Consider the following 25,211-nt stretch of genomic DNA (forward strand, 5'->3'; position numbering starts at 1 on the left):
CAGGAGGCAGGTGGGTGCCCTGGTGCCTGGCCCAGGTGGGCGGCTGGACGTGGCAGGACACAACCATACTGGGACCTGTGGGGCTGACCCTGCTGTTTTGAGATGGTTGTTTTGGGCTTGGCTCCTGTGTATTGGTTTGCGGTCAGTTTAAACCAGTTCACAGGTTTTATAAGGTGTGGGATGAGTGGGATCCTGTGAGTGCCGGAGGGGAGCCCACGCCTGTGGCTGCCGGTGCCGGTGGCCATGAGAGCCCACGTGTCCGGGGCGGGTGGCACGGCTCTCCGGGCAGCAGACAACTGCTCACAGCCCAGACCAGAGTGCAGCAACCCTGGAGCTCCCTCACAGGCTTTCGGCTGCAGCATCTTCCCCTCCAGCACGGCCACAGCGGCCAGGAGAGCTGGTGCCGCCCTGCAGTGGGAGGAGAGGGGGGACGTCACCTGCCCGCCGCTCTTCATCCAGCTCAACCAGCTCCTCAGCAGCCCGGCGGGGCTGGAGTGGAGGGAGATGGCCAGGTAGGCACACCTGAGAGACAAGCTGCTGGGCCACGCTTTGGGAGCCCAGCCTTCCAGCTCAGCATATCCCGAGGCTGGCGGTTCCTCAGCCTCAGCCCCAAGGCAGGGCTCTGCCCCTCAGTACCCGCGCTGGGCTGACTTAATCTCATGGGAGAGGGCAGGATGTCAGGCAGGCCAGGCACAGCGCCCTTCCTCCTGCTCCTCTCTGTCGCCTCTCCAAGGCTCCAGCGGCTGCGCCGGGGCTGGGATGTCCCCGTGCCCCATAGCACCCCTCCACCACCCGGCAGGGGCACGGGGACATGGGCCACAGGGGTCTGGGGACAGCAGTGGGTCTCCGCTCGGGGTCGGGGGGTCTGTGGGGACCAAAGCCGCCGGGCTGTGGCTCTCCCAGGCACCCAGCCCCGTTATCCCCGCACGGCTGCCCCTCGGCAGGAGCCTGCGGTGCCGGGGCACGCTCTGCCCGTGCAGCACGACGAGCTGCGCGCCCACCCACGGGGACAAAGGGAAGCTCTGTCTGTGCCCGGCGTTAAAATATTTGGCATGGCCCGAGCGTGGAAACAGCTCAAGACGCTTCTGTTCTGACTCCAGCAAGCGCTGCTAATGGCAGGGCCACCCCCAGCCCCAGCACAGCTGGGGGAATGGATGGGCTGGGAGCAGCCCTGCAGAAAATGTCTGGGGGTGCTGGTGGGTGACAGATGGGACGTCAGCCGGCACTGTGTGCTCAGAGCCCAGAAAGCCGAGTGTATCCTGGGCTGCACCACGGGCAGCAGGGTGAGGAGGGGGTGCTCCCTCTGTTCTGCTTTGTGTGACACCCCCCTGGGGCACCACATCCAGCTCCTGTTGAAGTGCATCCAAAGGAAACCATGGAAATGATTCGAAGGCTGGAACAGCTCTGTTGGGGCAGCTCTGCTATGGAGACAGGATGAGAGAGGTGGGGTGTTGTTTAGCCTGGAGAAGACAAGGCTCAGGGGAGACCTTAGAGCCCCTTCCAGTGCCTAAAGGGGCTCTAAGAGAGATAGGGAGGGACTTTGGACAAGGGCCTGGAGGGACAGCACAAGCAGGAATGGCTTCCCACTGCCAGAGATCAGCATTATGTGGGATATTGGGAAGAAATTTTTCCCTGTGAGGGTGGTGAGGCCCTGGCACAGGGTGCCCAGAGAAGCTGTGGCTGCCCCATCTCTGGAAGTGTTTGAGGCCAGGTTGGATGGGACTTGGAGCAACGTTGGATAGTGGAAGGTGTCCCTGCCCATGGTGGAGGGGTTGGAATGAGATGAGCTTTAAGGTCCCTTCCAACCTGAACCATCATGACGTCTCATCACAGCTGGAATTCCCCTCATCAGATCTTAGCGAGGTGCGGGTCTGCAGGAATAGGGGCGTGACCACTTTGTCTGCCCAGCTACCCCTATGCTGTGAACCAGCTGCAGGCCCCTCTGAGCCACCCAGACTCCTCCCTGCCTGTGCCAACCTCATGCAAATCTCAAAGATGGACCCAGGCTCCAGCTCCCACTGCTTGGCATGGGGCGCAGCACCTACGCTTCTGCTTGCTGACCCCCCACATCTCCCTGGGCAGGTGGATAAAGTTCGAGGAGAAGGTGGAGGATGGTGGGGAGCGCTGGAGCACACCCCATGTCCCAGCTCTCTCCCTGCACAGCCTGTTCCAGCTGAGGACATGCCTGCAGAAGGGGACGATGCTCCTGGACCTGGATGCCACCAGTTTCAAGGAAATAATCGGTACATGGGTAATGCAAAGGTCATCTCCTGGGATGGGCTGGTCACCAGAGAGGGACAGGCCACCAGGAGATGCCTGTAGAACAGCACTGGTACCTGGGGGGCTTGTCTGCTACTCCAGCTAAGGGGGTTTTCCCCTGGGTAGCTCCCCAATGGGCAGTGAACCAGGGGGACTCAGAGCTGTCCCTGTCCTTGATGCAGACAAAGCACTTTGTGGGCAGCCCGAGGAAGCAGAGCTGCAGCCTGCACTGAGGGAGCGCCTGGCAGCCCTCCTGCTCCTCCAGCCACAGCACCAGCCTACAAAATCCCTGCTGCAGCTCCTTGCCGAGCTTGGTCTCTCTCCCTGCCGAGGTAGGAAACCCGGCTGTCCCACCAGGCATCCTCCCACTGCCTCCAGCCCGGGGCAGTACCCATGCTGGCCGTTTGCTTGCACATGGACTTTGCTGCTTCCTCTCTTTCTTTGCAGGGAAAGCCAAAGGCAGGTCTGAGCCCAGAACCCAAATCTCCAAAACGCCTCTTAAGGAGCAGGTACGGCAGCATGGAGCTGGGCTGGGAGCAGCTACTGCATCCTGAATGCCCAGCCACGGCATCCTGAGTACCCAGCTGCTGCATCCTTTTCCTCTCAGCTGAGAAACAGATTTAAGAAGAAGGTCCTGCCGGGGGCCGAAGCAGCCCACGTTGCTGTGGGGGAAGTTGAATTCCTGGAAAAGCCCTTTGCTGCCTTCATTCGCCTCAGATGTGCGGTGTCCCTCGGCTCACTGGCCGAAGTTTCTCTTCCAAGCAGGTAACAGAGCACGGCCGGGGGCCCTGTGCCCTCCCCCATCCCTGTCTGTCCATTTCCTCCCACACCAGACAAGGCTTTGCCTGTCCAAAGCAAAGGGAATGGCACCCAGCGCCACATGCATTCCCAGAATCCTGTCTCACTGCTTCCCCTCCTGCTTTTCCCAGCTTCTTAGGAGCACTCCAGAACGGACTGAGTGTGGAGCATCTGTTGGGCAGCCTGGAAGGGACATCCCCTGTGTCATTCCCGCTGGGCTCTGCATTCCCTGTCCTTAGTTGGTTCTGGATGCTCTCCGCTTACTACCGGGAGCATGGGGGCTGGCGGCGGGGCGGGATGCAGGTTTTTAGAAGCCTCTTGCCCTCCCGCTGTTCTCCTGACGGGTGGGACGGGGTGAGGGGAGAGGAGCAGGGCAGGAGGTCCCCATGGTTTCCCCGGGGCTGAGGAATGCATCGTCTGAAGCCGCGAGGGGAAATGGGCAGTGTGCCTTCAGCCGGGGACTTGCTCAGGCAGCGCGCAGAGGAAGCCGCCGGGGATCAGGAGGGACATTGCCACCTCCTGGTCAGTCTGCCCAGAGCAGCCGTCCTCCAGGAGCGGCGAGGAGCAGGACACACATCCACCTACCTGCTGCTCTCTCCTCCGCGGGAGTGGGGTGGCAAGTCCCCGTGAATGCCCCTGGGTCTCGAGGGTTTCATGATAACCCCTTGCCCCGTACTTTCCTCCCCCAAACCAGAGGGGGAGGGAGACTCTGTCCCTGCCCATCCCTTTGCCCAGGGTGCCATCCCCTTTGCTGGCCATGCCAGTCTGTTCCACAGGTGCAGCCACCACCTCAGGGTTGTTTCTCATTCAGATCCATCTCTGGCGTCTTAAGGTTTTCCCATCGCCTTGCTGCAGATGCCCGGGTGAAAGCAATCCCATGTGGCAACTTGTGCCTTTGGAGCAGGCTCCAGATGCCTCCAGCATCAGGGGGTTCTGTCAAGTCCCACTTGCACTGCCAGAGGAGTTTCCCTGCCCCCTCTCTGGGGGTTTGCTCAGGCCATGGTCACTGGAACTCTTGACAACCTCAGGCTTTCAGGACTGTAACCATTTCTGCCAATTTTGGAAAGGCGTGGAGGACTCAGTTAAACATTTGTCTGGACTGTCCCTCTGGAGATTTTGCACCATCCTCTGAAGTGTGGGATTTTCACCATATTTTATCAAGGGCTCTGAGCTCTCTTTCCAGTCTCCTCCCATGTCCCCTGGGTCCTGTCAAACCTGCTGCCTGTGCTGCTGGCAAGCTCTCCTTCCCTAACACTCCATTATCCTGTCTGCAAGCAACATTCCCAGGAAAATGATGCCACAGACACCCCCAGATGAGGATTTCTCCTCCTCTGTCCCAAAGACCTGTTCCCCCACACCTCCCAGTCTGGATTTCTGCAGACCCTTGTGATCCAGCCAGGGTCCTGGTGTCCCATGGTCTCTGTGAGGTTTCCATGCAGTGGCAGCAGACACTGCAGACGTGTCCCGTCTTCTGCCCCTGACCGCACTTTCAGGGTGGCACAAGCCCCCCAGGCTTGTCTAGCCACCATCCCCAGCATTCCCACATCCCTATGGTTCCCCCACCCAGAGAAGCATCCCCTGGGGAGGAGAGGGCTGCTCTGGAGATGTGCTGTCTTGCCACAGGTTCCTCTTCATCCTACTGGGCCCCCCCAAAGTGAAAGCCTACCACGAGGTTGGCAGGGCCATGGCCACACTGCTGACAGATGAGGTGAGCCTGGTGCAGCAACCATGGATGGGATGGGCCTGGAATGGGGACACCAGGACTCCTCTCCTCTGCAGGCTGCAGTGGAGAGCAGAGGATGGGGCGAGCTGGTGGCCTCCCTTGCCCGGGATAAGAAAACAAAAGCTTGGGTGGGTTTGCAGGATGTAGGGCACCTGTTGCCCTGAAGTGGATGGGTTTGTTTCCTGGTGATGGCTGCAGGCCGGGAGGAAGGTTCCAAGTGGATTAACGCAGGGACATGGTGGCTAAACCACGGCATCTCCCCACAGCTCTTCCAAAGGGTTGCCCGGCAGGCTCAGCACCGAGAGGACCTCATCGCAGGGATAGCGGCGTTCCTGGATGAGCTGATTGTGCTTCCTCCTGGGAAATGGGACCTTAGCACCCGAATTCCTCCACCAAGCCATCTGCCATCTCCACGCAGGAGGTGGGCTGGAGGGAGGGTATCCCAACCCCTGCCAGCCCCTCTGCAGGGTCCTGCAGGGATACCTCTGCCTGTAACATTGGAACTTCCATCTCGGTGGGGATGAAGCTGCCCAGGAGCAGGGGTGTCCTCCCAGCCAAGCCCCTCCACACGTCCCTGCTTTGGTCCCTGCTGCTGTTAGTCCTGCTGTCCCTGTTAGTCCTGCTGGCAGTGGATGGCAAATCCCCACCACGTGTCCTCCAAAGGGAGCTGATGGGAACACTGGGATTCAGCACTTGGATGTGAAACTCATCCTCTGAGCAGGACACCCCTGGGCTCTGCCCAGCTCCTCCACTAAAGCTAGTCCTGCAAGGGCTGGCTCCAGGGCTTGCCAGAGGGAATCACGGTTGGGTTGGAAGAGACATTTGATGATCATCATCTGCCATCTCTCCTCCTCTTCCTGATCATTCTTCTCTCCATTATCAGGGGATACACATGCCCTGTTTGCATCCCTGTCCTCTCTCCATTCTCCCTTTCCCTCCCTAGTGTCCCCTAAATGTGCCTGGGTCCTGAGGGTCCCAACCTGAAGCTTGTTGTCTCAGGCTCTGCTCTGCCACAGGACCGCTGTGGACCCACTGGACCAGCAGCCACATGGTAATGGGGACATGACAGCAGCTGGGGACAGAGCCAGCGCAGGGCACCCACACTCCGGGGAGGAGTTGGAGAGGACAGGCAGGTCAGTGTCTGGAAGGGCAGTGGGAGGTGCAGCAGGGTGCTGGACTTGGGGCAGGTCACTGGTTCTCATGGAGCAACTGTGTCCAAGCCCCTCTGAGCTGCTGTATCCAGGGGAAGGGATTATCCCTTGCCGTGCATCTCTCCGGGCTGTTTGCTCTGAGATCTCCCTCCTCCACCCCAGGCTTTTTGGGGGGCTGCTGCGAGACATCCAGAGGAAGGCACCATGGTACGGCAGTGACTTCTCCGATGCCCTGCACCTTCAGTGCCTCTCAGCAGTGCTCTACATCTACCTGGCGACAGTCACCAATGCCATCACCTTCGGGGGCATGCTGGGGGACGCAACCGCCAACATGCAGGTCAGTGCAGCTGTAGGGTGCCTGGTACCAACCCTACTCAGCCCAGTCCAGAGGGCCCCTGGTTGCCCACCTCCTACCAGCATCCCCAGGACATCCTGAGCATCGCCTCAATTCTGCCTCCTTCCCCCGTGGTCCCCAGCACTGACCCTGTATTCTTCTGTGCTGCTGTGGGGGAGAGGCCCACAAGCCTCCTCCCTGCCATGTGCCTGGCACCTGGCACCCATTCCCTGCATTTCAGGGGGTGCTGGAGAGCTTCCTGGGCACGGCCTTTGCTGGCTTCATCTTCTGCCTCTTTTCGGGCCAGCCCCTGACCATCCTGAGCAGCACCGGCCCCGTGCTCGTCTTTGAGCGCCTCCTCTTCTCCTTCAGCCAGTGAGTTCACTGTCAGGGACAGATCCTCAGCCCACTGTCACAGGCCACCATCACTCCAGGCAGGTGTCATTGGCGAGGCTTTGAGTCACCCTTTCCCCCAGGGACCACAGCCTGGACTACCTGGAGTTCCGCCTCTGGATTGGGCTCTGGGTGGCCTTTTTTGGTGTGGTGCTGGTGGCCACCGAGGCCAGTCACCTGGTGCGGTACTTCACCCGCTTTACCGAGGAAGGCTTCTGTGCACTCATCAGCCTGATATTCATCTATGACTCCCTGAAGAAGATGCTGAGCCTGGCAGATGCCTTCCCCATCAACTGGCAGTACCGGCTGGACAACGTCACCTCCTACAGCTGCACCTGCAACTTGTCCAGCCCCGGTGAGCCCAAGCAGCTGTGGGCAGGTTGCTGCTGCCCCAGGATCCCGTTGGGAACCTCCCGCCTCTTTGGATGGGGGAAGGCACTGGAGGATGAGGCTGCCTAATCCCATCCTCACCTGCCTGACCACACTGCACCATCCCCCACTTCCCTCCATACAGTCTGTCCATCTATTCCTGCCTCCCAGAACTGCCCAGGAACCAGGCAGGGCAGTACAGGGAGCAAGAAGAGCCTTGGCCCATCTCCTACGCCTCCAGGATGGGGGATGCCAGAGGCTGGCTGGAAGGGGGCACCTGGATGGGTTTGCTCTGCCATTTCTCACCCAGTCTGTAAATCAGGGGGTCTTTTCTGGAGCTTAAAGACACGACCCTGGAAATGACATGACCCACACTGACCCCAACGGGACCTACACCATGTGCCAAACATTAGTGCTGGCCAGCCTGGGGTCAATGGTGCCTCTGAGTGTCTGGTACTTTAGCCAAACCCTTCACAGGGATATCCCCCCTTGGTGCTCCCTGGGCATCAGCCAGAGCCGGGGCCTCAGAGGTCCCATGGGGCCCCATCCAGCACCCTGAGCCCTCAGGAAGAGCTTGGGGACCCAGCCTGATGGCAGCATCATCCCAGTTATCCTGATGAAACCAGCACCAATCTGACCCCCTGTCGCTTTGCAGGTCACAGCTCTGCAGGGAATGACACGTCGCTGCCCTCACCCCTGGCCACCCGGCAGGTACAGCCCCTGCTCCCAGGCAGGCGGGTGAGGCACTGGGGTGGGCCCAAGGTGTCCATGTGTGACCCTTCCTCACTGCCTACATTGTCCCTGCAGCCTCCTGCCACCCCAGAAGGGCTGAGCAGGACCCAGTGCCTGGGTCGAGGTGGGCACCTCTTGGGTACCAGCTGCCATTACGTGCCTGATGTCACCCTCATCTCCTTTCTGCTCTTTGGGGGCACCTTCCTCTTCTGCACCGCACTCAAGCGCTTCAGGAGCAGCCGCTACTTCCCTGTGGGGGTGAGCATCTTTCAGCCACCCCAGTGACGTGGCCACCTATCCCACTGGTGTGGGGATGGCTCTGGGTGCTGCATCCCAAGGCTGCTCCTGGAGCAGCCCCCACCCCAGCCAGCCTGGGCTAAACCCTCTCCATCTCCATCTGCAGGTGCGGAAGCTGGTGAGCGACTTCGCTGTCATCCTGGCCATCCTCGCCTCCTGCGCTGTCGATGCTGTCCTGGGCCTGGAGACCCCCAAACTTCTTGTCCCCAGCGAGCTGAAGGTGCCAGCAGGGTGGGCACAGCACTGTCAGGGTTTGGGTCTGTGCCCACCACAGTAGCCCCTGAAGCCACTGTCCTTCTCATCACTGGCTCCAGCCCTTCGGGGTGCAGGCTGCACCCCAGCAAACGAGAAAGCGTTGAACACAGCTGATCCCATGCACTGTAAATAACCTGGCTCAGTCCTGGACTATACAGATCACACTGGAGCAAGAGCCACAAGCTCAGCTCCGGGCTTGGGCTTCTCGCCCTGGGTGTGGAGCCGGGCTGGCAGCACCCCAGAACAGCTGGCGCTCAGCACCACCTCCTCGGGCTCACCGTCATCGCTGCCCAATGCCACCTCTTCCACCTGCTGTCACGGGCAAATGCCCAGCTCCTGGCTTGGGGTGTCCAAGAGCAACACCCTGCTCTGCCACAGCTAGGGTGTCCTTGTGGAGGGCTGGTGGGGCACTCTGCCCAGCTGCATCCCCAGGATGAGTGAGGATGCTCTTCCACTCCCGAGGTGGGGCATCCCTGGGTGCCTGTAGGGCTCCAGCCTGGGCACCTGGGGCTGGTCCCATCACCCAGCTGCACTGCACACTCCACAAATGGGTGGCAGCTGCCATGACCCTCCTGCTCTCCACAGCCCACAAACCCAGCACGGGGCTGGATTGTTTTCCCCTTCGGAGCCAACCCATGGTGGGTCTGCCTGGTGTCCGCGGTGCCTGCTGTCCTCGTCACCATCCTCATTTTCATGGACCAGCAGATCACAGCTGTCATTCTCAACCGCAGGGAGTACAAGCTGCAGGTGAGCAGGGGACAGGGAACAGGCAGCACCAACCAATGCGGAGAACCCATGTCCTGGCTGGGCCCCACAGAAGCACCCAGGAGAGAGCAGAACCTCAAACTGGCCAGGAAAGTGGGAAGATGCCCCCAGCCCTGCTGCCTTCTCCCCTGCAGAAAGGAGCAGGCTTCCACCTGGACCTCCTCTGTGTCTCCCTCCTGATGGTCGTCACCTCTGTCACCGGCCTCCCCTGGTATGTCTCAGCCACCGTCATCTCCCTGGCACACATGGAGAGCCTGAGGAAGGAGAGTGAAACCTCAGCCCCTGGCGAGCACCCCGAGTTCCTGGGCATCAGGTAAACAGCAAGCCTGGGCCCCACTCTGGGGAACCCCTTGCCCATGGCTGTGGAGCCAGGGGACAGGGACATGCCCACGCTGTCCATCAGACCTGGCTTTGGGGATCTCCCCAGAGCTGACCCCTTTCCCTGTGGCCATCAAAACTGCAAAGTGCAGAGACCCTGGGGGCCAGCAGGGTAGGCAGGGGGGTGGGCTCCCAAGGGACCCCGGGCACCTGTGCCACCTGTGCTGCCACCCACAGGGAGCAGAGGCTGACAGGCCTGGCTGTCTTCATCCTGATGGGAGTCTCTGTCTTCATGGCCCCCGTGCTCAAGGTAGGAAGCCTGGCTGGGTTGGCCTCTTTTCCAAGGCGCGGGGTGGCCGTATCCTGCAAGGCTGGAGGTTCCTCACCCTGACCCGTCGAACCAGCACAGGATGGCAGGCAGGGAGCTGTGCACTGTGTGGGTAGGGACTGGGCCAAGGGTTTGTCTCCAGTGCCACTGGAGGGCTGGCACACAAGGCACTGTGGCCCCATGTCACCTGTCTGTCCTCCCCATGTGTATCGGGGTCCTTGTGCTCTCCAAACACACCCCACCACTACCTCTCCACACTGCCACATGGATGACCTGGCTGCTGTTGGCTTTCACTGCTGCCACTGCCGCGCTAGGAAAAGCCCCTCCAGTGGCCCTGGATTACCTGTGGGCAGACAGGAGGTCTCTTTTTCTCGACCTCTTTCCTCACCTCTGAGGCTGGTCTTGTACAGCCTTTGATATGGGACCCTCCCAGCAGTCTCACCTCCAAACTGGATTTGATGGAAGAACTGTTAGATGGGTCAGGAATTGCTTGGATGGTCATGTCCAGAGATTTACAGTCAGTAGCCCAATTCCAAACAGAAATTAGTAACAAGTGGTGTCTTCCAAGTGTTCCTACTGGACAAATACTATTTAATATCTTCATCAAAGGCATAGATAGCAGGATGGGCCACATTTGCAGATGGCACCAAGCTGAGGTGCAGTGACACACCTGGGGGATGAGATGCCATCCAAAGGGACCATGAAGGAGGACATGGGCTCATGTGAACCTCAAGTGGTTCAATAAGGCCAGGCTGGGCTGTTGGGAACAAAGGAGGCAAAGGCTGTGGACACACCTGCAGGCTTTTACAGGAGAGGACACTTAGCAGGCATGGACCCCCAGGGAACAGCCCTGCTGATCCCCCATCCCACTGTCTTGCAGCACATCCCGATGCCGGTGCTTTATGGGGTGTTCCTGCACATGGGGGTGACGGCGCTGAACAGCATCCAGGTGAGGGAAGGCTGCACTGGGAGGGGGTGCTGGTGGGGGCTGTTTTGGGTTTGCTCAGCAACAGCTGCCACTGCACAGCAGAGCCTGGATTTTAGCTCTGTGTGGTGTACAGCCTGGCATGGAGCTGTCTGCCACCAGGACAAGGGGGGAGAGAGGGACCTTTCTAGAGCAAAGGAAAGGGAAAAGCAGGGGTCTGGGATGCTGAGAAGCAGGAGAAACTCGTGCACTGATGGCTCAGGTGGTTTGGGAAAAGTGGGACCAGTGGATAATACAGACTTGCTCTCAAAGCCACAGGGATTTCCTCACCTGGGAGCTGCAGGCAGAGCTGGGACATGACAATCATTTGGTTCCGGTACTGCTGCTCATGTGCCAGTTCTGTTCTCCTCCCAAGAAACCAACTGAGGGGGAAAAAATCCCCATTCCAGAATTATCTACACCACTTTTTACTCTAAATAGTACAGTCTCCTTGCAATTACCCTGCTCTGGATGACAGGCTGGGAACCTCCCACCCTCTCTCTGCTTGGGAAACCCGGAGTTGTGCTCTGGATGAGGCTGCAGCAGTTTCCTGTGAAGTGAGGGGGATCAAGGGGTGTTATCTCTCAATTAACCCTATCAGGGCAGCTAGAGTTCTTTCTAGAGGTCTGCCTGGAAAGCGCTCCCCTGGCCTGGGGGGACGGTGGTACCAGGACCCCTGGTCTTGCAGACAAACGCTCAGGCATCAGCTGGGGGTCGGCACAGACAGCAGGAGGGCTGAAGTGCAGAAATGATGGTGAAACCCCATCCTGCTGGCCCTGGTCCCAACAGGAAGGTGGGTGAGAGTTGCCCAGTAGCTGGACAGGTGTGACCCACCTGCCATCCTCTCGCTGCAGCTCATGGACCGTGTGCGGCTGCTCCTGATGCCAGCCAAGCACCAGCCAGACCTTGCCTACCTCCGCCATGTGCCCCTGCGCCGGGTGCATCTTTTCACCGTCATCCAGCTGCTCTGCCTGGCCCTGCTCTGGGTTCTCAAGTCCACCATGGCCGCTATTATTTTCCCAGTGATGGTATGGCACCCCTTGAATCAGCAGCACGGCTTTGGTGCTGGGCTGGGTGCTGCCCACCCTGAGCATCACCGGCATGATCCTTTGGGAGGGGACATGAGCACTGGGGGGGGGGTGCATGGGGGCGCTCAGACACCCAAGTGCTGGCAGAGGCTCTCTGGGGCCACTGCGGGGCTTTGCCACCAGCCTTCACACCCTGGGCTGGGGCCGTGGGGCTGTCACCAGAGGCTGAGTGTCACTGCTGGGCAAGTATGGTTCCCTGGGACAGAGCCGGAGAGGTGACAGGCCACCATGGCATCTCCTGGGGTGACAGAGGGCTGTGACAGAGAGATGCTGCCTGTCCCCCGGCCCCAGCGACGCTGACCCGTGCCTGGCCCCGGCCGCAGCTGCTGGCGCTGGTGGGGATCCGGAAGGGGCTGGAGCGCATCTTCTCCGCGCACGACCTGAGCTGGCTGGACGGGCCCCTGCCCGGGCCGGGGGCGGCGGGGACACACCCCCGGGAGCGGCCGGAGCAGGGGAGCAGAGCCGAGGAGGTCGGTGGTGTCCTGGGAGCCTCGCTCGGCCGCAGCTGCCCCGGGGGCCGAGCCGCTGGAGGAGCTGGCGCGGGAGCGCCCGGGGTGGGCGCGGAGCCAGCCCCGAAACCTCTACTCCCCCCACAGTGCGAGCCGATGCACCGCCCGGGACCTCAGATCAACCTCTCCGTGAACTAGGCCGGGGCGGGGGCCGGGGCTATGCGGGACCATCGCCCCGGGCCGGGGGTCGCAGGGCCCGAGACCCCCGGGGGACCCGAAAGCCCCCGGCCCGCTGGGCCACGTGGCCGCGCGGTGACGTCACAGTGGGCGTGGCCGACGGAGCACAGAGCCTGGGCGCCCAGCCTATGGCGGCCTGCACCCGGGAGGGGGCGTGGCCAGGGGAAGGCGTGCCCTTCGCTTTGATTGGCAGCTCCACAACCCAATCACCGCTCGGGACAGGCAGGCGTGTGACGGTATCTCGCGCTGACGGAGCCCTTCAGAGGGGTTCGAAGGGGAGGCGGGCCCAGGGCACGCAGAAGCCAATCGGAAGACGCCAGACGCCGTGGGTTTGAGCGATGTGCCTTTGGACCAATCAAAACCGTGATTCCTGGATGCGCTTTGATCGACAGCCAGTTTGCCCTATCGGCGCCCGGAGCTCCGCCAAGGCACATGATTGATGTTCATGGGGACCAATCATATCCCGCAAAGTTGAGGAAGCGAGGTTGTGCGAGCGGGGCGGGGCGGCGCACTCTTACCGCCTCGGCGTGCGCTCTCAGGGCAGCATGCTGGGAGCGCGTGACGCGTCCCTGAGTGGCGGGCGCGGCAGCCAATAGCGCGCCGCCCCCGGCCCAGCGCGCCCAATAGGCGTGCGCGGAGCGGCGGGGGGGGGCGGCGCGGCGGCCGCGGCCGGGTAGGGTGTGAGAAGTTAGTGGCGCTGCCGCGGTGCCGTGAGGGGACGGAGACGGCCGGGCCCGGACCAGCGCGATGCTCACGGACGGCACCGCCGCCGCTGCCGCCGACGAGGAGATCGACTCGGTCGCGCCCCGCGCGCCGCCCGCCGCCGCCGAGCCGCCCGCCGCGGCCGGGCCCTCCCCGCTGGGCCTGCGGGCCGTGCGCCTCTTCGGGGAGGCCGGGCCCGGCGGGCCGGGAGGCCCCGGCGCGCCCGCGGCCGGTGAGGCCGCCCTCGACTTCAAGCTGGCGGCCGCCGTGCTGCGGAGCGGGGGCGGCGGCGGCTCCGGCAGCGACGAGGACGAGGTGTCCGAGGTGAGCGATCCTGGCCCGCCCTCCTTCCCCTCCGCCGCTTCCTGACAGGCCCGGCCGGGGCCCGCCCGCCCTGCCGCTCGCCGCGCCGGCCGCACCGCACCCGCTCGTCCCGGGCCTCCCGCCGCCATGGGCGGGTCCCGGCGGCCGCGCACGGCAGCGCGGCCCGGGGCCGTGGAGGAGGCAGCGAGGGCGGGGGTCTCGCCCCGCCGCGCCTCCCGGCGGCCCCGGGGACGGGCCGGGGGCGGCCGGGCCCTCTGCGCGCCGCGGCCGCGGAGCGGGATGAGGATGTGTCCTGATCTCAAGGAGCGGCTTCCACCTGGGAGCAGGTTTGGAGGGGGAGGCGAGATCCTGCACCCGACGGAGAACAAAGTGAAGTCGTCAGCCCCACTATTCCTGCCCTGGACTCGGGGTTCCCAGACACGGATAAATTCCTGTAGATATATCTATACACACACGCTTTTATGCAACAGAAATATTTCTTACTTAACAAAATGGAAGAGGGTAATGGAGGTGTCTTCCTTTGATCTTCCAAACCTGCGGAGAGGTTAAAAGGGAGGGTGTGGAGGTGGGACGGGGGCCTTATCCCAACCCAAATGGAGCGTTGTTGGACCTGTAAACTGGCATCTAATGGTGCTTTACGTAGCCTAGGGAGAGAAGATAAATGAAGGCTTTTATCTGACACTGCTGCACCAAAGGGTGAATCTTCTTTCCTTAGTAGTGTCTTAGCAAAAGATGGGATCACAGCTGCATCACAGTCCTTACCTAGTTTTAGCAGAAAGCAGGAGAAAGTGGCTGCTGCTTGCAGGCTTTTTGCAGTTCCTTTGGGCTTCTGCAGGAGGAAGAAAATAGCCAAGGTGATGCATACCATTTTTAATTTGGACGCCAAGCAAGTGTACTTCAGGATGTGTCCTTGTTCCTTTTGAAGAGATGGAAGGAGGGGAGCCTGTAGTCATCCTCCTGTGGCTAAATTTTTTGCCTTCTATTGATGACTGTCTTGTGTCCAGCCCTCCTGAAACCTGAACCAGGTCTTATCTGAATAAAAAAGTGATGAAACTGATGCAGATCCACATTTGCATTTTGCTCATGGCCACCTAAGCTACATTAGAAGCGGTGCTAACAGCAGGTCGTTTAACTAAACTCAAAATCTAATGATCAGGCAGATGAGCACTTGTATGTGAGCATTCCTTGTGCGATTGATGTCCTGGACAGACACGTTCAGTCCCATATGGAATTAGGTGTTCCAGTACATACCTGTTTTGGGGAGCTGGAAGACCTACCGTAGATAGAGTAGGACACAAGTAATTGATGAGTGTCTGCTCTCTAGGAGGTCTTTTATGTCACATTTTAATGTATCTTTGAAGATACAAAGCAGTAGCTACAGAACCTGGAAAATGATGGGAAGTGGGCTATATCAGGGTGTTTATGGCTCTTTACAAGGTGAGCAGAGTCCTACTTTAAAAGCTTATCCCTTTTGAACCCACCCCATTATTTAAGGGATGTGAAGATTGGACAGGTAGGGTGTTTACTAAGCACTCTTTTGACTAATAGCAAGTATTAAGAAAGACGACCTATTATAAATAATGTGTCTGGGAGGTTGGCATTGAGGTCAAAAAAATAAAGGTTCCCAAACAGCTGTTAAATGTTTCGTTGGAAAAACCTGGGGAAACGTTCATTGTTTAAAACATAGAACAGAAGAAATCAATTGGAATTGAAACACTTGAAGTTTTCCAGCACACGCAGAGAGGAGGTGGGCTAATCTCAAAGCTGAAATTGCCTGGGGAGTTCTTCTGTCTTGTGTTTCTGGTTGTGGAGAGTTACCTGGGGAAGAAGCATGGGTGGGAAGAATGTGCCTAGGCTAGGCTACATGGCTGGGAGCACCAAGGGGGAATTCTTTTTTTTTTTTTTTTTTTCTGAGAACTAAGGAAGCACCTGTTGTCAGTGGTGGGGGTTTCTCTTTGTTTGTTTGTTTTCTTTTCTTTTTTGAGCAAAGAAAAGGCAGTTAAGGTCCAGGGATGGAACACTGCAATTCTTGAACAGCGCTGCTTTGAGAAGCTAGTCAGTCACTGTTTGGACTGTGGTCTTGTGCCATGAGTCACTGATTTGGGTGTATGCCTTCAGCTATTACCAGTGGGTGGAATTAGTGAGAACTAAAAGGGAGAATTAAAAATAAAAAAAAAAAAAGTGAGTTTTTGCCATGCTGCCTTGATCTGTACTCTCCTCTCTACTTTTGAAGCCATAAAAAGAATGGTACAATATTCTGTAGGCTCTGCTGCATGTCTGCAGTGGTATTTAGGTTTTGTGTCCTTGTATTAGTCTGAGTTTTAATATGCTAAAATAATTGGACTGGTCAAAATGGCAAAATAGTTAAAAAAGAAAATCACCAGGGAAGTGCAGGACAAAGGGTGTAATGAAGCATTTATCTAGAGAATGAAAAGAGCAATATATTTTAACCTAACCTTTTTGAAAATATATTGCATTTCTTAGATCAGATCTCCACGTACTTTACAGTGGACAGTACTGTCCCCATTTTACAGGTGAAGAGGGTGTGCCCCATTTATCCTGGCCTGCAGAACTGGGAGAAAATCGAAGCTTTCTGGTTTCCTGGCTCAGTGTCTGCCTATGGTAGTGACCAGGCTCTTGGTTGGGAAACCAAGGACTAAAGTGGATCCTGTACAAATGAGTTGTATCAGGTCCACAAGGTGAAAATTAAATGCAGCTGTGCAGAATATTTTCTAGAATTACCAGTTAAAATTATCACATGCAAAGAGAAACAATTGCAAGCTGAAGCATGTCTTTTGGCATGGAGGGACGAGGCCAGGAGGTTTGCGCTATTCCTGTGTAAAGCAGGCTGCTGTGAATCTCCTGGGTGCTCGGAGAAACTTCCACCGCTGGTTGTAGCCTGAGAAATGAAGTGTTTTTGACCTCAGTGTAAATAGTTGCTTAGTTGCCTTCCAAGCCTGATCAGGGTGTGAACACAGCCTGCAACTTGTTTAGAGTGAAATTTTTGGTGTGACTTTAAGTGTATTATTACCACTCCTTGTGAATTTTGCTGGCACTTACGCTGGTGCCAAAGGCACGAGCATTGAACAGCCTCCTCCACCCTGGCTGGGAGTGCTGTAGGTCAAGGTGAAGGTGTGCAGGGAGGGCAGTGCTGAGTAGTGCATGTCCATGGGGTCTTTGGTGGCCACAGAACATGCAGGTCCTCCTCAAAACCCTCACAGCAGCAAAGTGTGGCAGGCAAGAGTTGAAGCAGGTGATAAATGTGGCTGTGTTAGTGCTTGGGGACGGTGCGTTTGCTGAGCTGTTGTAAATCAAGTAGGAGAAGCTGGCGGTGCCGACAGAAGTACCAGGGGATCTGGGAGCTTGGTTCAGTAAGTGGCCTTTGGCAGTGAGTGTACAAATGTAGCAAATCTCTCATATTCTGTAATTCAGGGGTTTGGAGGCCCTCAATGACAACTGGAGCTCAACCAGCCCTTGGCTATGGAGTCAGCTCAGCTCTCGGCTTCCCTCTCCTGAGCTGCCTCCACCAGCTTGCCTTACTTAAGCCTGTACCTATTGCATAAGCCTCTGGGGATATTTACATAAAGCATAATTAAAAATCAGACATAACATACCTCCTACAAGGAGTAGGATGAGTAGTTGAATGGCATGCACTCCACAGCAGTTCAGTATACCTGGAGATTTTTTCTGGGGCCCCCCTCGCTGCAGTCTGAAGTCTCTTAATTGTTAAACTGGGTTTGGAATTCAGAATAAATATGTAGTTCGTTTCAAATTAGCAGTGTTGTCTATTAAAGTCATTGCTGTATTGTTGAACCTTAACATGGATCTGCTTTGTAAATGCTGTGCACAATGCATCTTTTGACTTCTGAGGTTAATGTAATGCTCAGACATTTTAGTTTTCATTGTATTAGAAACGATGTAAATAGCAGCTTTTTCTTTACTGTAAGGAATAGAAATTCAAAAAGTGGATGCAAATTCAGGTAGATAGTATTAAGCAGAAAAGCCTTTTCTCTGAAATATGTAGTTTTCAGTTTAGCAGTTGATATTTTTCTTTTGACAAGGTCTTTCAAAGTTGAGGAGGTAAGAGGTGGAAGAAAATGTAACATTTTCTTCCAGGAATAATTCACTGATTAGAAAACATCAAGGGATAACATGTTCAGGTTTCCAGAAGTATTGAGGTGACTCTTCAGGATGCAGAGAGCTGGTTAGTAGAGTGTTCATTTATTCCCAGTCTGGTTAGGCATCTAGCTTTCAGAAAAATCATGGTACATATCTCAGTAACTTTGCAAGTCTGGGCTGTGCTAACCAGAAACAAGCAGTGTAATTATGGTTAATACTATTCAATAACATTTTACAATGAACTGGTTTCTAAGGTTTCTTGCAGAACTTGGGTCTCCCTTTAGTGCAGCTTGACCCAGTTGAGTACATGACCTAAAATAAATGTCAGCAACTGTTTTCTAATGATAGGTGTAGAAAGTAAAGATGTGAAATACTACTGTATAATTACATAAATATGCAGTGCAACCCCTTGGGAAGGAGAGATTTTCCAAATTTAGCAGAACATCTATATTTAGGTACAAATTTGCACATAGGTTTCACCAGTCAACTAGTTACAGTCTGGTGGGGGGTGGGAAGGGTTTGTTTGAGCGTTAATGGTGAAGCATGAGTTCTTGTGTTCTGATTTAAATTGGGGCTACCCAGCTGCTCCCCCATGGGCTTGATATTGGTTTGCTCTCCTGTCTCTTTTCCTTGCCTTGAGGGATACTGAAATCCAGCTGTAAGGACAGCTGGATGGTGCCATTGGGACATTGTCCTCTGCTTGGAGCTCAAACCATCCCTACAACATTCACTTGACAGAAGGGTCAGTGTGAAGGGAAGGGAATACACAGGCGCTCCTTTTTCTGTGCACACGTGTGGCCTGGCCTTTAAAACTGGGAGCAGCTCCAGGACTGAATTGGGGTGTTTGTTGGAGTTCACAGCTGGGGCTCGGACCCTGCAGGTGAGGAGGCTGCAGAGCTTCGATCTTAGTAGGTCATTTTGAGTTCTTGTACCATATATGAAGATTCCTTTAAAATATTAAGCTGTTATTGTGGAATAAAAGTGATTCTTGGATTTAAAACAGAGGCAAGTCTTGACTCATATGGAAAAAGGAACTTAGGTTTCTTTCCCACTGAAAACTTCACAAAGCAAGAAAAATAACTCCTGCATCTTGTTTGAGGACTCTTTGCAGCACTCTGTTTAAGTTAAGCTCTGAAGCGTCACTCTTCAGCAGGGTGCTTTCATTTGTCTTCTGCGGATGCTTTCTTGCCCAGCAGCCCCCCATGTGCCATGCAAACACCACCTAAAGGCCCCGTGTGAACCTTATCTTCCTAGTGGGAATGGCCTTCTGCTGGAATGGGGTACTGTAAGCAAACTTCAGAAATCAGTGATTTGTGCAAGTACTTAGGTAAATTAGGAGGTTTTAACCGCTGAGGCCAGGCACTGTTCATCTCAAATAGAAACTTTCTTGCTGATACCTCTATGACCTTGGTCTATGATAAACTAAAGATTAGTTTGACTTTGAAATGACACAAATGCTTCTTTTTTGTAACAACTGACTGTAGTAACAAGGTTGCAACCTTTGTGTTATAAAACCATGCTGCCTCTGAGAAAGGGGGGTACAGGTGAATTAATGTTTGAATTTAGGGGTTCATTTAGTTAGGATGATATGCTGTAGTTCATAATATGCACAGATATATATTGTAATAGAATACAGATAGTTTGGGTTTTTTTTTTTTTCCCCCAACAAGTAGTTCTCCCTTTTTGTTGTGAAAGTGCAGAGGTTTTATGTAGCCTATTTTTGGAGGAATGCTGAGCAAGTGAAATTTATGGAAATGCATCCTATTATAGGATAGTATCTTCTTTTTACTCTTTCAACTCATTGCTTAAGAATTTTTTTCTTATGTAATGTTGATTATTTGAAAGTTTTATAAAATACTAGAAAATTTTCTCAGTTTTTGCAATATTGTGTATCTTCTGCTCAAGTACAGGTAGAAAGCACTTATTATGATAAAACATAAATAAAAGAATTGCTCCTGTGCTTGATCCTGTTACTTCTTTCCTGCTTTTTGTGAGATGAGACCCCTTACTCACTTTTGTCCTTTGCTTTCAAGAGGGAGTCAAGATTTTTTTTCAGAAGTATTTTCATCTTTAGCTCTTCCAAAGCATCCCAGAATCTGTAGGAAAAGTGCTGTAGACTGAGAGGGATTGCTCACAGTTGAATTATGATGATGTGTTTGTCCGAATGCTGGTGGTAGCTGAGAAGAGACAAGTGTGGCTGGCCCTTCTGGCCAGGGGAGCTTTTCAAAGGTTCCAAGCTGCATACCCATCTTACAGGAAGAAAATATTCCCTAATAAAAAAAAAAAAGAGAATGTTTTATTGACTGATGGACAGTGGGCCACCAGAAAGTCATCTCACATATTTTTAACATTTCATGTTTTAGCATTAGGTTTTAGCTGGGTCCCTAAGTTATTCTCCCTTGCCTTCAGTAAAACATAGGGATTACTAATTAACTAAGATTTTCTTCTAGGAAAGTCCCTAAACCTGTTGAACTTTTCCCTTTCCAAAGTCATGAATAAAACTAAGAGTGTCACATGGCAGGTAGGTCGTAAGTCAGTCGTATTTCAAACCAAGGGAAGAGGGGAGATCAGTATTTGGGGCTGAATGATCTGCTTCCAAACTCTGATCATCGGTCATGGTGACTTCTGAGCATCACCTGTTTATAGAGTTCCTCCACAGCCTGAAAGGGAGCCAGGAGAGAAGGGAGTCTCTCACATGAATGCTTGACATTTAGGATTTCTTAGGATAAATCCAACAGTTTAGATAAATGTCTCTCTTTTAATTGTTTTTATAAAATAGTTACATTTTAAAGCCCTTATAGTGCTACATATTGAATTTTCAGTGGATTATAGCTTAGGCAGGGCTCTCTGATAGTTTCTTTGAAATGACTAAGTGATGGCTCAGGAGTTACATTGGGGTTTGTGCTGCTTTGGCAGTAGAACAGCATGCACAGACCTGTTTATCCAGGCCTTGAAAAGAATAGCTGCCACTAGCTTGGGCTCTGAGAGGGGCAGAAAGCCCAGGATGATTTTCAGTTTGCTATAAGCCTCTAGATAACTTAATTAGTCACTTTAAATGTTGAGACTCCTCTGTCTGAAATGTATAGGTTGGCCTGGAATCAGATTATCGAATTACTATTGTATTCAAGATCCACTTGTGCGATTTTTTTGTCTGTTTAGGCATTGTCCCCTTGGACTGAAAAGAGATCTTAAAAGGTCATTTCCAAGAAGGTGGCTTAGAATGCTTCCCATCTTGGTTGGGTGTGAGCTTTTACATCAGCAAACAAATGCATCTATTCTTCTGTCTTAAAAGTTGCCTTCACTTTGTTTTAATGCTTGGGATTTAATACTTGAGCAAGGACACCATCCTGAAAGCCCTGGCTAAATTGATGCAACAATTCTGTTTTATATTCTAATAAATCAGAATACTGAGTTACGCCAGCTGTGAGGAAAGAAGAGGGGCTATTTCTGTGGGAATATTACATAGAAAAAAACAGGTGAGGAGGGAATTCCAGAGCACGTGGGGGAGATGGAGCACCGAAAACATGATTTAGAGTGGACTGAGATAGAATACAAGAAAATAAGGAGTGCTTAGTGCAAGTGGTGCTTATTTTAGTCAAGTTTCCTGGTCTCCATTCAAAGGTTTTCTTTGGTATAAAGTACAGGTCAAGAATTGGCACTTGATTTACTGGGATTGATGTGAATTTTGAATAAGCTTCAGTTGTCAGTTCCAGTTCTGTACATGACAGCTCCTTGCTGCAAAAGATTGTTTTGTACATTGGGAAAATATAGTCATAATTATTTTTGTTTATCAGACATTTAATATGTGGTAGCTACAGGCTGGTTTTAACAGTTCTTTGGTTTTTTTCAGTAGTTACTGAGATGAGTAAAGCTTTCTTTTCTGCTATACAGAGAAACTTTGTAACACTGCCAGTTTCTCGTACCAAGAGGAGTCAACCTGTGTGTTCTGAGCCTTAATTCTGTGAGGGCTAACAGGGTGCAATCATGTTGCTTATTGTTGTGAAACAGTGTTTTAATAAAAATAAATTGTAGTGTTCCTGTTTCTAGAAGATCCATAGATCAGATGGCTCTTTCCAGAAGCATGTGATAAGGGGTAGTTTGTAGTATTCAGAACTACTTAAATAGCATAGTGTCAGTTGTTTGCTTAAGAGAGAAATCAGGTAAGTGGTTAAATTGACATGAACCTTTTGACAGATGCTTGTCCAGGAATGTCTGCTTATGGTTCAGTACGAGTGCAAGAAAATTGAAAACCAGGGTCAGCAATCTCTGGAAAGGAAGAGTAGTACTACAAAACATTAATTCTGATTTATTGGTTTTTCTGCATGTTTCAAAGAACAGCTGTAATTTTGAGAACTGACTGGTGACTTGGGGTGCCAGGCTTGAGACCCTGAGGTGGAGTAGCCATTAAGATGTCACTCCTTGCTCACTGCCTGCTGTCTCTCCCATCATTTTAGTCAGCTCGTGTGGTAGTGCATCAAGAACACGGTGTTACACATGTGGATGTTGGATTCATGGCCCACACTGTGTGTGTGAGGGCCTTTCCTTGCCTGCAGCAACAAATCTTGAGGTTGTGTCCACCTGTATTTACACTGTATCTATAGCAGCGTCTGCAACATGAACCTTTTCTGAAATGAGCTCACCACAGCCCAGATCCTATAGCTGCTCGTTTCATTAGCCGGTAATTGCTTAATATCTATGGGAATAAAGGCTCTCCTTTAGATAATCCTGCCTCCAGTCAGTCAGCTTTCTATTGCAATCAGAGCTAAACAGATTTGCACCCCTTCTCTCCCCATCCTCCCAATCTAATGCCTTGCCTACAGAACTGCTGCAGCAGGTGCTGAGCACTGACAGCTCCACTTAAAGGTGGAGCTGTGGTCAGATTTATGGCTTCACAGGGAGCTGAGGTGATCTAATGCCTTTCTGTTTCCAGAAGAATGATCTTCCAGCTTGTCAGACCCCTTTGTAAGTCCATGAAATTTAGTAAAGTGGTAGAAAAATTACTTGTTTCCTCCCCTGAGTTTTCTCCCTTTTTGATGTGTTAAAGCAACCTATGAAAGTGTCTGACAGCTGCCTGACTTGTCACAAGGTGAGCAGTGACTGGAAATGATGCTTCGTGTACTTTATGCTCTCCATTGAGGTGGTGATGACCCCAAGCACGCTGTGCCCCCCTGGGCTTGCAGGATGCTGTGTAATCACAGCATCCACAGTGCTGGACAATGCTCTCTTGGTGATTCACAGGTCATGGCTGTCTTCATGGCTTCTGTCTTCTTGGGCTGGAACTTCTGTTTTTTAATGAAAGAAACTGTCTTCAGAAATTACAGCTCAAGCCAAACAGAGTGGGTATGGTTTTATATCATTAATTATGTCTGAATTGTTGTTCCCATTGATTCTATGTTGTTTCTAGGTACTGACTCTAGAGTACTTCCCTGAAATGTTTATTTTCTTTCTGTAGCTTTGAAGTGCCAAGAAAGGACAGTGTCCTGAGACCCCACTGAAAGGTTTTGTGAAAATACCCACATTAGTGTGTGGTTCTTCCTCTTGCTTTACTCCATCTCTTGAAACTGAAATGGTTGTGCAGGAAGGCACCTTAAGCAGGTGCAAAAATGTTTGGCTGGGCTGGCAGGGGAAGAATGTTGAAAAGTGCATCTTCTGGTAAATCAAAACCGGGCCTTTTGGTGGTGTTAAGTCCAAACCAAGGGGGTAGTGCTGCACTTACTTGTTGCAGGGAGCATCTAAGAGTGTCCTGTCAGGGACAAAGTCCTTCACTTTACTTTCTCCTTGGAATAATTATGGTTTTGAAGCTGACATCCTTTATATGTGAAATTTAAAGGTGTTTGATGTCAAATTTGAAACACGAACTCATTTTCAGTCTTAACTTAGTGCTGTGTCCTATCACCATTTCTCAAAACTTTTAGAGCAGGATTGCAAGTATTAATCCAATATTGACATTCAGTTTAATAAAGGACACGACACCATAAACTGTTAGAGGTTGGGTTTATCAGACAAATCCACACGAACTTTCTAGTGTGATTCTAATACAGCATTGCACATGTTGTTAATTATGGAATGAAAATGTCCAAATGGAATTGTTATAGAAATAATTAGGAAGGGTTTCCTAACACAAAAGAGAAATTCAGGTACTCATTTATTTGCATTAAAAATAGGAGTTCAGGAGTCCCAGTCGAGAGCTTGGGACTCCTTATTTGTTAACACTCCACGAACAGAGCAAAGAGTATTGTTACCCCAAAAAAGTGTTCATAGCTCAAGGGGTTCCTGGAAAATACAATTTCAAGGAAATAATTTCACAGCACCTTTCCTTTCCTAGCAACACTTTTTGTAAAGATAGTGTTCCCAGGGGCACTAGTTTGGCACAAATGGAAGGTAGAATGATCTGTCTCTGCTGCTGCCCTTGCCTGCAGGAGGAGGAGAGAACAGTGCTGTACAGCTACCCAGGAAGCTTTTCCATCGTCTGTAGCCTGTCAGGAACAGGCTATTTGTGAGCAGGTCCAGGCTATTCTGGGAAAAGTACTTTGCAGTAGTGCAACATAAAGAAGATCGGTTTAGATTTAATATTAGAAATGTGTTGTAACCCTGCATGTCATTGTCCATCTCACCAGAATTGCCAGTGTTAGTGGCGATGTTGGTGCCTGCAAAGTCCCTTTGCTACCCCTGACCTGCAGTAAACTCAGTCGTGGTATTAAGATATAGACACTGATGGAGTTGAGGCCGCGTAGCTGCGATGTAGCTGCTCTGGAGGGAGGACCCAGGGGTGTAACTGGATCTGCAGAGCTGCGAGGCTGCTGCAGTCCTTGGCAGAACGTCAGGCAAGGTCCATCATTGCTGTGGAAGAGCACGAGACACACGGTGTGCTGAAGCCCTGCCCTCCGGTCCTGTGCAGCTTCTTGGGTTTTGACTGGGAAGGTGAAATTGTTTTGGCAGTTAGAATAATATCTTGAATGCATGTGTTCCTAATGAGCCTTCCCAAGTAAGATGCTTATTAGCTGCCCAAAGCAGCTCACAAAATAATCCAAAAATAGCACAGTGACTGGTTACTCTATCACTTTGCTGCACATCTGATTAGAATAGAGCAGAGTGCCTAAATTTTGCCACATGAACAGTGTATTATGTCTTCCAGGAATGCTAACGTGAAATATGTTTGGGTTTTTTACTTGCTTGTTTTGATTATTAAATAAGTTTATTTTTTGTTTGAAAAGCCAAATTTGTTTGACATATTTGGGATAGTGTGATTTTTAAAACAATTTATTACTAATATGTGATCATTGTAGGTCATGTCCATTCACAAGAGGCATCTGATGAATTAGGTGATTTCTCACTCTGCTGTGAGTGATAAGATATCCAACTCTTCATTCTCTCTAGCTTTGTCTTAGTGTGTGAGAAACTGCATTGATTTACAGAAATGTCAGATGTTCTAGCTTGAAAATACATTGAAGTTTGTTCTGGGAGACTGGCGGCGATGCAGCTATTTTAACATTTTGCATATGGATTTTCAGTATTTTCACACTGAAGTTATATTTGTATTGTGGGTATGTTATTAAGCTCTTACAAAAAATCAAAACAAAACCTAAAAATTGATGCTTAACATGTG

General features: G+C 52.7%; 2 protein-coding genes across 9 annotated transcripts in view; both read left to right on the forward strand.

The window, feature by feature from the left end:
• Positions 1 to 243: 243 nt before the first annotated feature.
• SLC4A9 (solute carrier family 4 member 9) lies at positions 244 to 12,421 on the forward strand. Its single transcript, XM_048319830.1, has 21 exons — positions 244 to 512; positions 2,083 to 2,243; positions 2,442 to 2,591; positions 2,707 to 2,768; positions 2,867 to 3,024; positions 4,681 to 4,765; positions 5,047 to 5,201; positions 5,797 to 5,913; positions 6,094 to 6,268; positions 6,507 to 6,640; positions 6,742 to 7,013; positions 7,683 to 7,738; positions 7,835 to 8,017; positions 8,163 to 8,276; positions 8,897 to 9,058; positions 9,211 to 9,389; positions 9,632 to 9,704; positions 10,603 to 10,671; positions 11,541 to 11,714; positions 12,098 to 12,244; positions 12,371 to 12,421. Exons 1-21 carry the CDS (start codon positions 244 to 246, stop codon positions 12,419 to 12,421), a joined length of 2,946 nt encoding a protein of 981 aa, XP_048175787.1.
• A 711-nt stretch (positions 12,422 to 13,132) lies between these two features.
• Positions 13,133 to 25,211, forward strand: part of ANKHD1 (ankyrin repeat and KH domain containing 1) — a 101,273-nt gene continuing 89,194 nt past the window's right edge. For all 8 annotated transcript variants that reach the window (XM_048319467.1, XM_048319468.1, XM_048319469.1 and 5 more), the window contains exon 1: positions 13,133 to 13,486. In XM_048319467.1, the coding sequence (XP_048175424.1) occupies positions 13,208 to 13,486 (279 nt within the window). In that variant the 5' untranslated portion in view covers positions 13,133 to 13,207. The remainder of the gene's footprint in view (positions 13,487 to 25,211) is intronic.

Source organism: Corvus hawaiiensis, chromosome 15, assembly GCF_020740725.1.
Source record: "Corvus hawaiiensis isolate bCorHaw1 chromosome 15, bCorHaw1.pri.cur, whole genome shotgun sequence".
NCBI classification, from domain to species: Eukaryota; Metazoa; Chordata; class Aves; order Passeriformes; family Corvidae; genus Corvus; species Corvus hawaiiensis.